Source organism: Pseudophryne corroboree, chromosome 5 (genome assembly GCF_028390025.1).
Source record: "Pseudophryne corroboree isolate aPseCor3 chromosome 5, aPseCor3.hap2, whole genome shotgun sequence".
Lineage (NCBI taxonomy): Eukaryota > Metazoa > Chordata > Amphibia > Anura > Myobatrachidae > Pseudophryne > Pseudophryne corroboree.
The window spans coordinates 186,816,307-186,829,770 of record NC_086448.1 but is presented as its reverse complement, the minus strand read 5'-3'; the positions used below and the strand labels follow the sequence as shown (position 1 = coordinate 186,829,770).

The 13,464-nt window shown below is 46.2% G+C and overlaps 1 protein-coding gene across 1 annotated transcript in view; it reads right to left on the bottom strand.

Annotated features, from left to right (window-relative positions):
* Window positions 1-7,187: 7,187 nt before the first annotated feature.
* Window positions 7,188-13,464, bottom strand: part of GTPBP4 (GTP binding protein 4) — a 44,655-nt gene continuing 38,378 nt past the window's right edge. The window contains exons 13-17 of the mRNA XM_063921937.1: window positions 12,300-12,400; window positions 10,765-10,962; window positions 9,200-9,265; window positions 8,372-8,512; window positions 7,188-7,664 (exon numbers count right to left, since the gene is read on the bottom strand). Of these exons, the coding sequence (XP_063778007.1) occupies window positions 7,512-7,664; window positions 8,372-8,512; window positions 9,200-9,265; window positions 10,765-10,962; window positions 12,300-12,400 (659 nt within the window). The 3' untranslated portion in view covers window positions 7,188-7,511. The remainder of the gene's footprint in view (window positions 7,665-8,371; window positions 8,513-9,199; window positions 9,266-10,764; window positions 10,963-12,299; window positions 12,401-13,464) is intronic.

Sequence of the window (13,464 nt, the reverse complement as noted above, 5' to 3'; positions counted from 1 at the left end):
ATGGTCCTGACGGAGTCCCAGCATCCACTAGGACGTTAGAGAAAATATATATATATTTTTTTAACCAGCCTGATGTCAGCAACCCTCACGCCACCAACTGATAATACAGCTTGCGTTGACTGGGTTGTTAAGTCTGTTGCTCCACCTCCGCAGGACCTGCCAGCAGTGTCCTTTGGACGATTAGTTTTATATATAACTTGTATATAGAGAGATTACAGCAGAGAGCCTCCTACTCTAACAGCACCAGCATCAACAGTAAATAGCCTCAGCCTCCAGTACTGCCAGAAAACATATACCGCTATGCTATATGCCCTTCTGTGACTGGCCTCTCTCTAAATCCTCCCCTCGGGGAGGGGGCAAGGGGGGGGGGGGGGGGGGGGAGCCCACTCAAGCTGTGCGCCTATACTAAAAAAAAAGATGGTCACAAGTAAAAATAAGATTTTACTCACCGGTAAATCTATTTCTCGTAGTCCGTAGTGGATGCTGGGTACTCCGTAAGGACCATAGGGAATAGACGGGCTCCGCAGGAGACTGGGCACTCTAAAGAAAGGATTAGGTACTACATCTGGTGTGCACTGGCTCCTCCCTCTATGCCCCTCCTCCAGACCTCAGTTAGGGAAACTGTGCCCGGAAGAGCTGACATTACTAGGAAAGGATTTGGAATCCAGGGTAAGACTCATACCAGCCACACCAATCACACCGTACAACTTGTGATAATTATACCCAGTTAACAGTATGAACAACAACTGAGCCTCATTAAACTGATGGCTCAGAACAAAAAACCCTATAGTTAAGCAATAACTATATACAAGTATTGCAGAATTCCGCACTTGGGACGGGCTCCCAGCATCCACTACGGACTACGAGAAATAGATTTACCGGTGAGTAAAATCTTATTTTCTCTGACGTCCTAGTGGATGCTGGGTACTCCGTAAGGACCATGGGGATTATACCAAAGCTCCCAAACGGGCGGGAGAGTGCGGATGACTCTGCTGCACCGAATGAGCAAACTCAAGGTCCTCCTCAGCCAGGGTATCAAACTTGTAGAATTTTGCAAACGTGTTTGATCCCGACCAGGTAGCAGCTCGGCAAAGTTGTAAAGCCGAGACCCCTCGGGCAGCCGCCCAAGAAGAGCCCACCTTCCTCGTGGAATGGGCTTTGACTGATTTAGGATGCGGCAGTCCAGCCGCAGAATGTGCAAGCTGAATCGTGCAACAGATCCAGCGAGCAATAGTCTGCTTAGAAGCAGGAGCACCCAGCTTGTTGGGTGCATGCAGGATAAACAGCGAGTCAGTTTTTCTGACTCTAGCCGTCCTGGAAACATAGATTTTCAGGGCCCGGACTACGTCCAGCAACTTGGAAGCCTCCAAGTCCCGAGTAGCCGCAGGCACCACAATAGGTTGGTTCAAATGAAATGCTGATACCACCTTAGGGAGAAATTGGGGACGAGTCCTCAATTCTGCCCTGTCCATATGGAAGATCAGATAGGGGCTTTTGCATGACAAAGCCGCCAATTCTGACACACGCCTAGCCGAAGCTAAGGCCGAAAGCATGACCACTTTCCACGTGAGATATTTCAACTCCACGGTCTGAAGTGGCTCAAACCAATGTGATTTTAGGAAATCCAACACAACGTTGAGATCCCAAGGTGCCACTGGGGGCACAAAAGGGGGCTGAATATGCAGCACTCCCTTAACAAACGTCTGAACTTCAGGCAGTGAAGCCAGTTCTTTTTGAAAGAAAATAGACAGGGCCAAAATCTGGACTTTAATGGATCCCAATTTTAGGCCCATAGTCACTCCTGACTGTAGGAAGTGCAGAAATCGACCCAGCTGAAATTCTTCTGTTGGGGCCTTCATAGCCTCACACCAAGCAACATATTTTCGCCATATGCGGTGATAATGTTTTGCTGTCACATCCTTCCTAGCTTTTATCAGCGTAGGAATGACTTCAACCGGAATGCCCTTTTCCATCAGGATCCGGCGTTCAACCGCCATGCCGTCAAACGCAGCCGCGGTAAGTCTTGGAACAGACAGGGCCCCTGCTGTAGCAGGTCCTGTCTGAGAGGCAGAGGCCAAGGGTCCTCTGAGATAATTTCTTGTAGTTCCGGGTACCAAGTCCTTCTTGGCCAATCCGGAACGATGAGTATAGTTCTTACTCCTCTCTTTCTTATTATCCTCAGTACCTTTGGTATGAGAGGAAGAGGAGGGAACACATAAACCGACTGGTATACCCACGGTGTCACTAGAGCGTCCACAGCTATCGCCTGAGGGTACCTTGACCTGGCGCAATATCTTTTTAGCTTTTTGTTGAGGCGGGACGCCATCATGTCCACCTGTGGCCTTTCCCAACGATTTACAATCAGCTGGAAGACTTCTGGATGAAGTCCCCACTCTCCCGGGTGGAGGTCGTGCCTGCTGAGGAAGTCTGCTTCCCAGTTGTCCACTCCCGGAATGAACACTGCTGACAGTGCTATCACGTGATTTTCCGCCCATCGGAGAATCCTTGTGGCTTCTGCCATCGCCATCCTGCTTCTTGTGCCGCCCTGTTGGTTTACATGGGCGACCGCCGTGATGGTGTCTGACTGAATCAGCACCGGCTGGTTTTGAAGCAGGGGTTTTGCCTGACTTAGGGCATTGTAAATGGCCCTTAGTTCCAGAATGTTTATGTGTAGGGAAGCTTCCTGACTCGACCATTGTCCTTGGAAGTTTCTTCCCTGAGTGACAGCCCCCCAACCTCGGAGGCTTGCATCCGTGGTCACCAGGACCCAGTCCTGTATGCCGAATCTGCGGCCCTCGAGTAGATGAGCACTCTGCAGCCACCACAGCAGAGACACCCTGGCCCTCGGGGACAGGGTGATCAGCCGATGCATCTGAAGATGCGATCCGGACCACTTGTCTAACAGATCCCACTGAAAGATCCGTGCATGGAACCTGCCGAATGGAATTGCCTCGTAAGAAGCTACCATCTTTCCCAGGACTCGCGTGCAGTGATGCACCGACACCTGTTTTGGTTTTAGGAGGTCTCTGACCAGAGATGACAACTCCTTGGCCTTCTCCGGGAGAAACACCTTCTTCTGTGTCCAGAATCATACCCAGGAACAGCAGACGCGTCGTAGGAACCAGCTGCGACTTCGGGATATTCAGAATCCAGCCGTGCTGTTGTAGTACTTCCTGAGATAGTGCTACTCCGACCAACAACTGCTCCCTGGACCTCGCCTTTATAAGGAGATCGTCCAAGTACGGGATAATTATAACTCCCTTCTTTCGAAGGAGTATCATCATTTCGGCCATTACTTTGGTAAATACCCTCGGTGCCGTGGACAGACCAAACGGCAACGTCTGGAATTGGTAATGGCAGTCCTGTACCACAAAATGGAGGTACACCTGGTGAGGTGGGTAAATGGGGACATGTAGGTAAGCATCCTTGATGTCCAGTGATACCATGTAATCCCCCTCTTCCAGGCTTGCAATAACCGCCCTGAGCGATTTCCATTTTGAACTTGAACTTCCTTATATAAGTGTTCAAGGATTTCAAATTTAGAATGGGTCTCACCGAACCGTCTGGTTTCGGTACCAAACATTGTGGAATAGTAACCCCGTCCCTGTTGAAGGAGGGGAACTTTTATTATCACCTGCTGGAGGTACAGCTTGTGAATTGACGCCAGTACTACCTCCCTGTCCTGGGGAGTAGCTGGCAAGGCTGATTTGAGGTAACGGCGAGGGGGAGACGTCTCGAACTCCAGCTTGTATCCCTGAGATACCACTTGTAGAACCCAGAGATCCACCTGTGAGCGAACCCACTGGTCGCTGAAGTTCCGGAGACGGGCCCCCACCGCACCTGGCTCCACATGTGGAGCCCCAGCGTCATGCGGTGGACTTAGTGGAAGCGGGAGGATTTTTGTTCTTGGGAACTGGCTGTATGGTGCAGCTTTTTCCCTCTACCCCTGCCTCTGGGCAGAAAGGACGCGCCTCTAACCCGCTTGCCTTTCTGAGGCCGAAAGGACTGTACTTGATAATACGGTGCTTTCTTAGGCTGTGAGGGAACCTGAGGTAAAAAAGTCGACTTCCCAGCTGTTGCTGTGGATACGAGGTCCGAAAGACCGTCCCAAAACAATTCCTCACCCTTATAAGGCAAAATTTCCATGTGCCTTTTAGAATCAGCATCACCCGTCCACTGCCGAGTCCATAATACTCTCCTGGCAGAAATGGACATCGCATTAATTCTAGATGCCAGCCGGCAAATGTCCCTCTGTGCATCTCTCATATATAAGACTACGTCTTTAATATGCTCTATGGTTAGCAATATAGTGTCCCTGTCAAGGGAATCAATGTTATCAGACAGGGAATCAGACCACGCTGCTGCAGCACTGCACATCCATGCTGAAGCAATAGCAGGTCTTAGTATAGTACCTGAGTGTGTATACACAGACTTCAGGATAGCCTCCTGCTTTCTATCTGCAGGCTCCTTTAAGGCGGCCGTATCGTGAGACGGCAGTGCCACCTTTGATAAGCGTGTGAGCGCCTTGTCCACCTTAGGAGATGTCTCCCAGCGTAACCTATCCGTTGGCGGGAAAGGGTACGCCATTAGTAACCGCTTAGAAATTACTAGTTTCTTATCTGGGGAACCCCATGCTTCTTCACACAATTCGTTTAACTCATCAGATGGGGGAAAAGTCACTGGCTGCTTTTTCTCCCCAAACATAATACCCTTTTTTGTGGTAACCGGGTTAATGTCAGAAATGTGCAACACATTTTTCATTGCCGTAATCATGCATCGGATGGCCCTAGTGGATTGTATATTTGTCTCATCCTCGTCGACACTGGAGTCAGACTCCGTGTCGACATCTGTGTCTGCCATCTGAGGTAGCGGGCGTTTTTGAGCCCCTGACGGGCTCTGATATGCCTGGGCAGGCACGGGCTGAGATGCCGGCTGTCCCAAAGCTGCGTCATCGAACCTTTTATGTAAGGAGTTGACACTGTCGGTTAATACCTTCCACATATCCATACATTCAGGTGTCGGCCCCGCAGGGGGCGACATCACACTTATCGGCACCTGCTCCGCCTTCACGTAAGCGTCCTCATCAAACATGTCGACACAGCCGTACCGACACACCGCACACACACACAGGGAATGCTCTGACTGAGGACAGGACCCCACAAAGTCCTTTGGGGAGACAGAGAGTATGCCAGCACACACCACAGCGCTATATAAACAGGGATTTACACTAACAAAAGTGAATTTTCCCTATAGCTGCTTAATATACTCCGTTTGCGCCTAAATTTAGTGCCCCCCCTCTCTTTTTACCCTTTGAGCCTGGAAACTGCAGGGGAGAGCCTGGGGAGCTGTCTTCCAGCGGAGCTGTGAAGAGAAAATGGCGCCGGTGTGCTGAGGGAGATAGCCCCAGCCCCGCCCCCTTCTCGGCAGACTTCTCCCGCTTTTTTATATACTTTTATGGCGGGGGATTATGCACATATACAGTTTCTTAGACTGTATTATGTGCTTTTTGCCATGTAAGGTACTCTAATTGCTGCCCAGGCCCCGCCCCCCCCCCCCCCAGCGCCCTGCACCCATCAGTGACCGGAGTGTGTGGTGTGCATAGGGAGCAATGGCTCACAGCTGCAGTGCTGTGCGCTACCTTAATGAAGACCGAAGTCTTCAGCCGCCGATTTCCTCCGGTTTCTTCCGTCTTCTGGCTCTGCAAGGGGGACGGCGGCGCGGCTCCGGGAACGGACGATCGAGGTCGGGCCCTGTGTTCGATCCCTCTGGAGCTAATGGTGTCCAGTAGCCTAGAAGCACAAGCTAGCTGCAAGCAGGTAGGTTTGCTTCTCTCCCCTAAGTCCCACGTAGCAGTGAGTCTGTTGCCAGCAGATCTCACTGAAAATAAAAAACCTAACAAATACTTTTCTTTCTAGGAAGCTCAGGAGAGCCCCTAGTGTGCAACCAGCTCTGGCCGGGCACAGATTCTAACTGAGGTCTGGAGGAGGGGCATAGAGGGAGGAGCCAGTGCACACCAGATGTAGTACCTAATCTTTTCTTTAGAGTGCCCAGTCTCCTGCGGAGCCCGTCTATTCCCCATGGTCCTTACGGAGTACCCAGCATCCACTAGGACGTCAGAGAAATTGTGTGTTGACATCATATAACGCATGCAGTCTGCACTGAGCCTCTTCCAGCTCCGTCTCCCACACCCGGGATGTCAGCGTCCTCTTTCCGTGGCTCTCCACCATCACTTACTACATGTAAGTGCCGCCAGATCTGTCTTCCCCCCAGCGACCCCTGCGGCTTCCCTGCACCTGCTCCGGAGCCTCCGGTCCCCACCTCCTAAGCCCCCAGCAGCCTGTCCTTCATGTCCTTAACGCGCTAATTAGCTATTAGTCCTCCTGGCTTTGCGCAGCTGCTACGGGGAAACAGTCACTGCAGGGGGAGACTGTTACTATGCTCCCCAGCGTCTAACTTTTACCTCAGCTCTGAGGCAGCCAGTTTACTCGCTCTGCTGCTGCTTACTATCCCCTGAGATGCCGACCCCTTCAGACAGGATCTTTGTCTCTCTTGCACCTTGGAGCCTTTGCCCACCTTTCAGATAGGTTGGCTTGGCTCCAGACAGAAATTATTATTTTTAAAAAAATGCATCTTTAGTGGAGCAGGAGCTCCTTACAGTGCTGCACCTCCAGCACAATTTTTCAAACTGAAGGATTATGGGGCGTGAAGGGGGAGGAGCCATCTGTCCATAAATTTGTTATTTAGATTGTACTACCTCCGGTCTGCATACTTCACACCCCAACTGTCTGAAGAATTCCAGTGTCCCCTAGTGGATGAAAGAGAAATGTTGTTTAAGGCAATCCTCTCTACCAGGTTAACTTCTAGAATGGAACACAAATGTGATCAATCATTGTTACATATTACCAATTCCTTTTCTTTTGAAATGCAGAGACAAGTACATAGACCAACGCTGCAATTACTCAGCTGCTAAATATACACTAACTAGTAAAGAGTCCCCAGTTGTGATGAGAGACATTAGGTCAGTGTTCATGCTGATCTGGAAGGGTGTACATACATGCACTACACCAAAATAACTGTCAGTGATGTGTTTCTCAGATGTAATGCCAGAAATCATGTCTTAATAATCAAATCTGTTGAGTTTTTAAAAAATAAACAATTTTTAGTTGATTTGTAAGGAATAAATATGATCAGATGTTACATATTTATTTATCATACACTGCAAGATGGCTTCAAACTTTACAATGCATGTGACTCTGCAAAGCCCTGCACAATATCATATCCATTGCCAGATGTTCCACCTTACTCTCAGTCCAATATATAATACAATAAAAATGTAATGCAATTTATTGAAGGCCATTTCTTTCCACTAAGATAGTTCCATTCTATTCAGCATCTGCATGAAGAAAGACAGCTGTATGTAGACCGAGAGCTCAACACCCCCTATAGTAGGTTTTAAAAAGTCCTCTCAGCGGAACAGGATGTAGGAGAACCCATTCCTGCTCTAAAGACCTTTATCTTCGGTCTGTGGTGCCAGATTTCCGCTTGCCAGCAAATAAATGTTTGGGCTTCAGATCAAACACGTGTCTATCAGCCTCTCCTTTCTTGCCCAATCTGTTCATGTTCCTCTGAGAATTCTTCATGATCTTCTTTGCTTTCCTTGCCATCTAAATAGGGAAGAGGAAATGTTATAGGCAGGCAGCGCAGATCTGGACTGAATGTAAACTATCAGATTGCCACAGGAAAACTAATCATAGTAATGTACTGTTGTCAAACCAACGAAAAGAAATGACAATTACGGAAATGATGTAGTGTATTCTTATGTGCTCGTCAGGGCAGTTTGGATTTCCCAATAAGCCAACACAGAGCTCTCTTACGAGCCAAAAAATGTTCAGCAGCTACAGTCAGGCAACGAGTGCAGCTTATTAATGGTGGTCGGTAAGCTGAAGAGAAGTCCAATGAGTGGACAGCGACAGCTCCTTGATATACCCAATGGATAGCATCAGAGAATGATTAAGTCCCCCTGGGGCCAGAGGAATGCTTGTAGTTTGGCACTCGCATTACTATTTGGTTTGTAAAAAAACAAAACAAATCCAGGGGCTAGAGCAATCTGGACCCTCAATGCCCACTGGATGATCCAAGCTCTGGATAGCATGAGGATCTGAGACTTAACCCTGTCATGTGAAAGCTATAGCATACTCAATGGTTAGCTTCCATGCAGAAAAATAATCCTTCAATAACCACAAGTATTTTAACAGGTTAGAAAATTCATTTGATGCATTACACAGACACACTTAAGGGATAGGACGCTATCAACACACTTTGCAATCTGTAGATATCCTAGTTAGATGTCCAGTAATAAAAGAGCACAAACCTTTGCATCACGAACTCCAGACTGGTCTCGTGGTGGTTTTGAGTTGCTTCGGCTGCGAGTGACAGATGTTGGTGGCTCAGACTCGTCACGTTTACGCTTCCTCTGTACGCTCCTGGATCTCGCTTGTGTTGCATAGTGGGTCTGGCAGTAATAAGCAAAGTATAACGTTACAAACATCCAATGGTACTTGGTCCAAATATGGTTAAAAACTCAAATGACTTTTCTTTTTAAGTGCATTTTTTGGTTTATTTACAGTTTCCACAGAATTTTTTTACTCCACAATTCTAGGAGATTTGTGATTTCAAATCTGGATGAACAAGTCGCGGAGATCCGGATAGCATGCAAGAACAAATTTTGGCACACGAAGTACAGGCCCATAATATAATGAATAACTATGACAGCATTATTTTATGCAGCAAATGTACTTTATCACACATATTGCAGAGGTATCCACTACTAAACACATGTATTGCACAAAGATTACACAATCATTCCCAGATACATACTGGAGAGAACTACCTCCCACCCCCTGTAGCATAAACAACCTGCAGACACCAGTCAATTGGCAGCCATAAGTTGTACCGATACTACAGGAAGTGCCACTATCACCGTGAGATATTCCAGCCACCACGTTGCAATCATAGTGGAGGTAAAGGAGAATATATATATATATGTGTGGCCATTAGACAAGACCCAGTAAACAGATCTTTATATCTATGGTGGTGTCCCAAAAAATAATTTACCAGCTTAGTACAAATCCCCTTACGCTAGCCATTCAAATCTATCTATTAAATAACCACGTACATAAAATCATACTGCAGGTCTTACCTCATCCTTCTCAGTCATATCAAGCCCAAGTGAACTCATCTCCTTCTCTAATGTCTTGCGTTGGACCTGTATATAAAACAAAATAAAATGTAAATTGTTTGATTTAATCATATTTGCAGAGTGTATTTAGCAATATCACAATGCCATGTCAACCCCATAACTGCACGGCATGAGATTGTCCTGCATGATAGGTCTGCGTTATACTATTCCCTCACATCCCTTTACATAGCATCATCAATCCTAGCATTACACAAAGATTTCTCTGTCCAGTTACTTATTACCCTCTACTTTGTCCAAACAATAATCATTTTTATTATTTAACCAGTCACTAACCCCCAAAACATAGGTTTTTTGTTTTTTTTTTAAATAAGAGCCCGTTCCGTGGTAACCCGACATATCACTGCTAACACCACAATATTACCTCCCCGCTCTGTTACAGACCGCTGCAACTCCTAACATATATTTAGAACAGAACAAGGAAGACATGTAGCTAATTAACACTTTACCATTATTTCAAGCATACAATATGACAAATGAACAGTAACGACACAAGGTCTTTCTAGCATTTTAATATATGCATTCTAATACAATCTCTATTTTCCCACTGGCCTCCAATATGCCTTTAAAATTTGGTATAAAGAATATTCTTTTCTACTCTCTTCTAAGTCAAAAGAAACAGCAGATAGAATTTTCAATGGTCTCAACCCTAAATCCAATGGTTACTTGTCGACTCTTACTTTCCTTTTCTGCTTGGTTTTCACACAATTAACAATTACAACCTTTCACTGGGCTGTGTGATACAGACATCTGAACATTTTCATCTAGAAGTTTTTCTGGTAGGTCCTCTTTCCCAAACTTAAGTTAGCATTTTAATTCTACAAGTCTTACTGGGGAATTAGCAAACCACCTGAAGAGGACAAGGTACTAGGCACACCTCGGTGACGGCATCCAGCTCCTGGTGTCATCCTTTTGGCTGCTTGAGTTGCTCCCAGCCTTCCCCAGTATGCACTGGGAGGCGGTGCTGCTCAGTCAGGCTTCTAATCAGCTTAGACTAAGTGCAGACTTGGCTGGCCCAATTGCCAGTTGGGGTTTGAGTGGAGGTGTTGCCTATAGCAACCAGATTCTAGCTATCATTTCATAGAATGTACTAGATAAATGAAGCTTATTGGCTACTATGGGAAACTCTTCCACTTGCCCTCTTTAGAAAGAATGATAGATCTTTCCCTTAGTCTTTAACCCCACAGCCTTCTTAATGAACAATTCTATCAGTTACCTTATCTTAAACTCAAACAAGAGATGATTGGTAGAATAGACAATGTCAGAAATAAAATTATAAGTATAAGCAATACACTAGCAGCTAATATAAAAAATAAAATAGAAGATTTATCCTATACACTATGGATCCCACAAGCACATACCTTTCTAGCAGGGTCAGAGAAGGCTCATTCTAAACCCACCAGCACATAGCTTACTAGCAGGGACAGAGAAGACTCACCCCTTACACACCAGAATCCTTCTAGAAGAGGAAAATAATCCTATACCCGCTGAATCCCACCAGCACGTACCTTTTTAGCAGTTCTTGGTAGTCGTGGCTTATGAACATCTTTCTCTTTTGACTGGAGAACTTTTAGTTTTTTCTTCTCGCGAATCTGCTGAGCGAGCTGACGAATGTCTGCCATTTCCTCATCTTCGCTTTCGATATCACTGTCATATTCCCCAGCTGCTTCCTTCAGCTCCTCCTCTTTCTCCAGTTCTTCCAGTTTCTAATGTAAGGTAAAAGGAATATTGGATATGAGATATTATATCCTAAGCCAGTTCTCAAACTTTTTTTGAATCACGTCACACTAGAGTATCAGAATTTTTTTCATGGCACCCCTAGGCCAAAAGTTTCTTATTGAGAAATTTAGAGAGAAATATTAAAGTAAACTGTGTTTATATGTCTCCTTTAGATTTAATTGTGTGGTGAGAGACACTATTTGCTTCTGTTTGTCCACATAATTTATGATTGACAGCCACCAGCATTGGTTTTGCCTATCACATTGACTATAATTTGAATTGGTCTTGGACCCAGGGCACCCCTGCAAGTGGCCACGGCACACAGTGAGTACCACTGGCCTATGCATTACTTAGGAGACAACAAATCCAAGTATTGATTAAACAACTGAGTTGTATGTATAAGCCTATGGAAGGTATGGGACAGAATCATCCTACACTGAGCTGATGGGACACTCCACTCCTAACAATGAACCTGTAGCTTCCTACTCCTCTCTACTCCCTCACATCATGCCACTGTCCCTGCTGTATGCAGCCCTTTTTGTCAGTCACACAATGGTGATTACCTCACAGAATGCAGTTTATATAATCTGTGCAGATGGAAACACTGGAAAAAAGTGGACTGTTGTAACATGGAGAACATTTTGGATCACAATAGGTTTCTTCTTCATCACCTAGTCAAATACACACCTTAAAGCACTGAAGTAAACGAAATAAACTTACAAGCAATAATCATGACAATGAGCAAGCAAACAATGATATCACATGAATGGTGAAGCTGAGCAGGGAGGCATCTCTACTATGGGTTTAGCCAAAACTTAAAAGCAGCTTTTCAACTCACTATGGGGTCTATTCATGAAGCAGTGAAAAAGAGTGGAAAAACAGACCAGTGGAGAAGTTGCTCATGGCAACCAATTAGCATCTCCCTTACATTTTATAGAATGTACTTGATAAAGGCTTCCTTCAAAGCTGATTGGTTGCCATGAACAACTTCACTACTGGTCCTTTTCTACACTCTTTTCACTGCTTCATGAATAGACCCCTATGATCTAGTGCAGTGGTTCTCAAACTTGGTCCTCAGGACCCCACACGGTTCACCTTTTTCATGTCACCCAGCAACTGCACTGTGTGTCTCCAACTGTCACATTTTAAAAATCTACAGGTGACCGTGTGGGGTCCTGAGGACCGAGTTTGAGAACCTGTGATCTAGTGAGCTCACTTAAGTTTTTTTGTGTTCCAATGATGTCACTGTTCCTAGGTAGCAATCTCAATTTCTTGGGCAGACAAGTAACATTCATTTACATTAGGGACTTATTGCTGGACTTACCTTCATTATATCCGGATCTATGTAATCAGCAATATTATGACCCTGCCAGACTTCTGGTATCCTGTCATATTTCTCTGAAGAATTCATTATATCCCAGTATTCTAGAAAAACAGAAATGAAATAATAAGAATTTACTCACCGGTAATTCTATTTCTCGTAGTCCGTAGTGGATGCTGGGAACTCCGTAAGGACCATGGGAATAGACGGGCTCCGCAGGAGACTGGACACTCTAAGAAAGAATTAGGACTACTGGTGTGCACTGGCTCCTCCCTCTATGCCCCTCCTCCAGACCTCAGTTAGGGAAACTGTGCCCGGAAGAGCTGACACTACAAGGAAAGGATTTGGAATCCCGGGTAAGACTCATACCAGCCACACCAATCACACCGTACAACTCGTGATAACTATACCCAGTTAACAGTATGAATAACAACTGAGCCTCACTGAACAGATGGCTCATAACAATAACCCTTTAGTTAAGCAATAACTATATACAAGTATTGCAGACAATCCGCACTTGGGACGGGGGCCCAGCATCCACTACGGACTACGAGAAATAGAATTACCGGTGAGTAAATTCTTATTTTCTCTGACGTCCTAGTGGATGCTGGGAACTCCGTAAGGACCATGGGGATTATACCAAAGCTCCCAAACGGGCGGGAGAGTGCGGATGATTCTGCAGCACCGAATGAGCAAACTCAAGGTCCTACTCGGCCAGGGTATCAAACTTGTAGAATTTTGCAAACGTGTTTGATCCCGACCAGGTAGCAGCTCGGCAAAGTTGTAAAGCCGAGACCCCTCGGGCAGCCGCCCAAGAAGAGCCCACCTTCCTCGTGGAATGGGCTTTGACTGATTTAGGATGCGGCAGTCCAGCCGCAGAATGTGCAAGTTGAATCGTGGAGCAGATCCAGCGAGCAATAGTCTGCTTAGAAGCAGGAGCACCCAGCTTGTTGGGTGCATGCAGGATAAACAGCGAGTCTTCCTGACTCTAGCCGTCCTGGAAACATAAATTTTCAGGGCCCGGACTACGTCCAGCAACTTGGAAGCCTCCAAGTCCAGAGTAGCCGCAGGCACCACAATAGGTTGGTTCAAATGAAACGCTGATACCACCTTAGGGAGAAATTGGGGACGAGTCCTCAATTCTGCTCTGTCCATATGGAAGATCAGA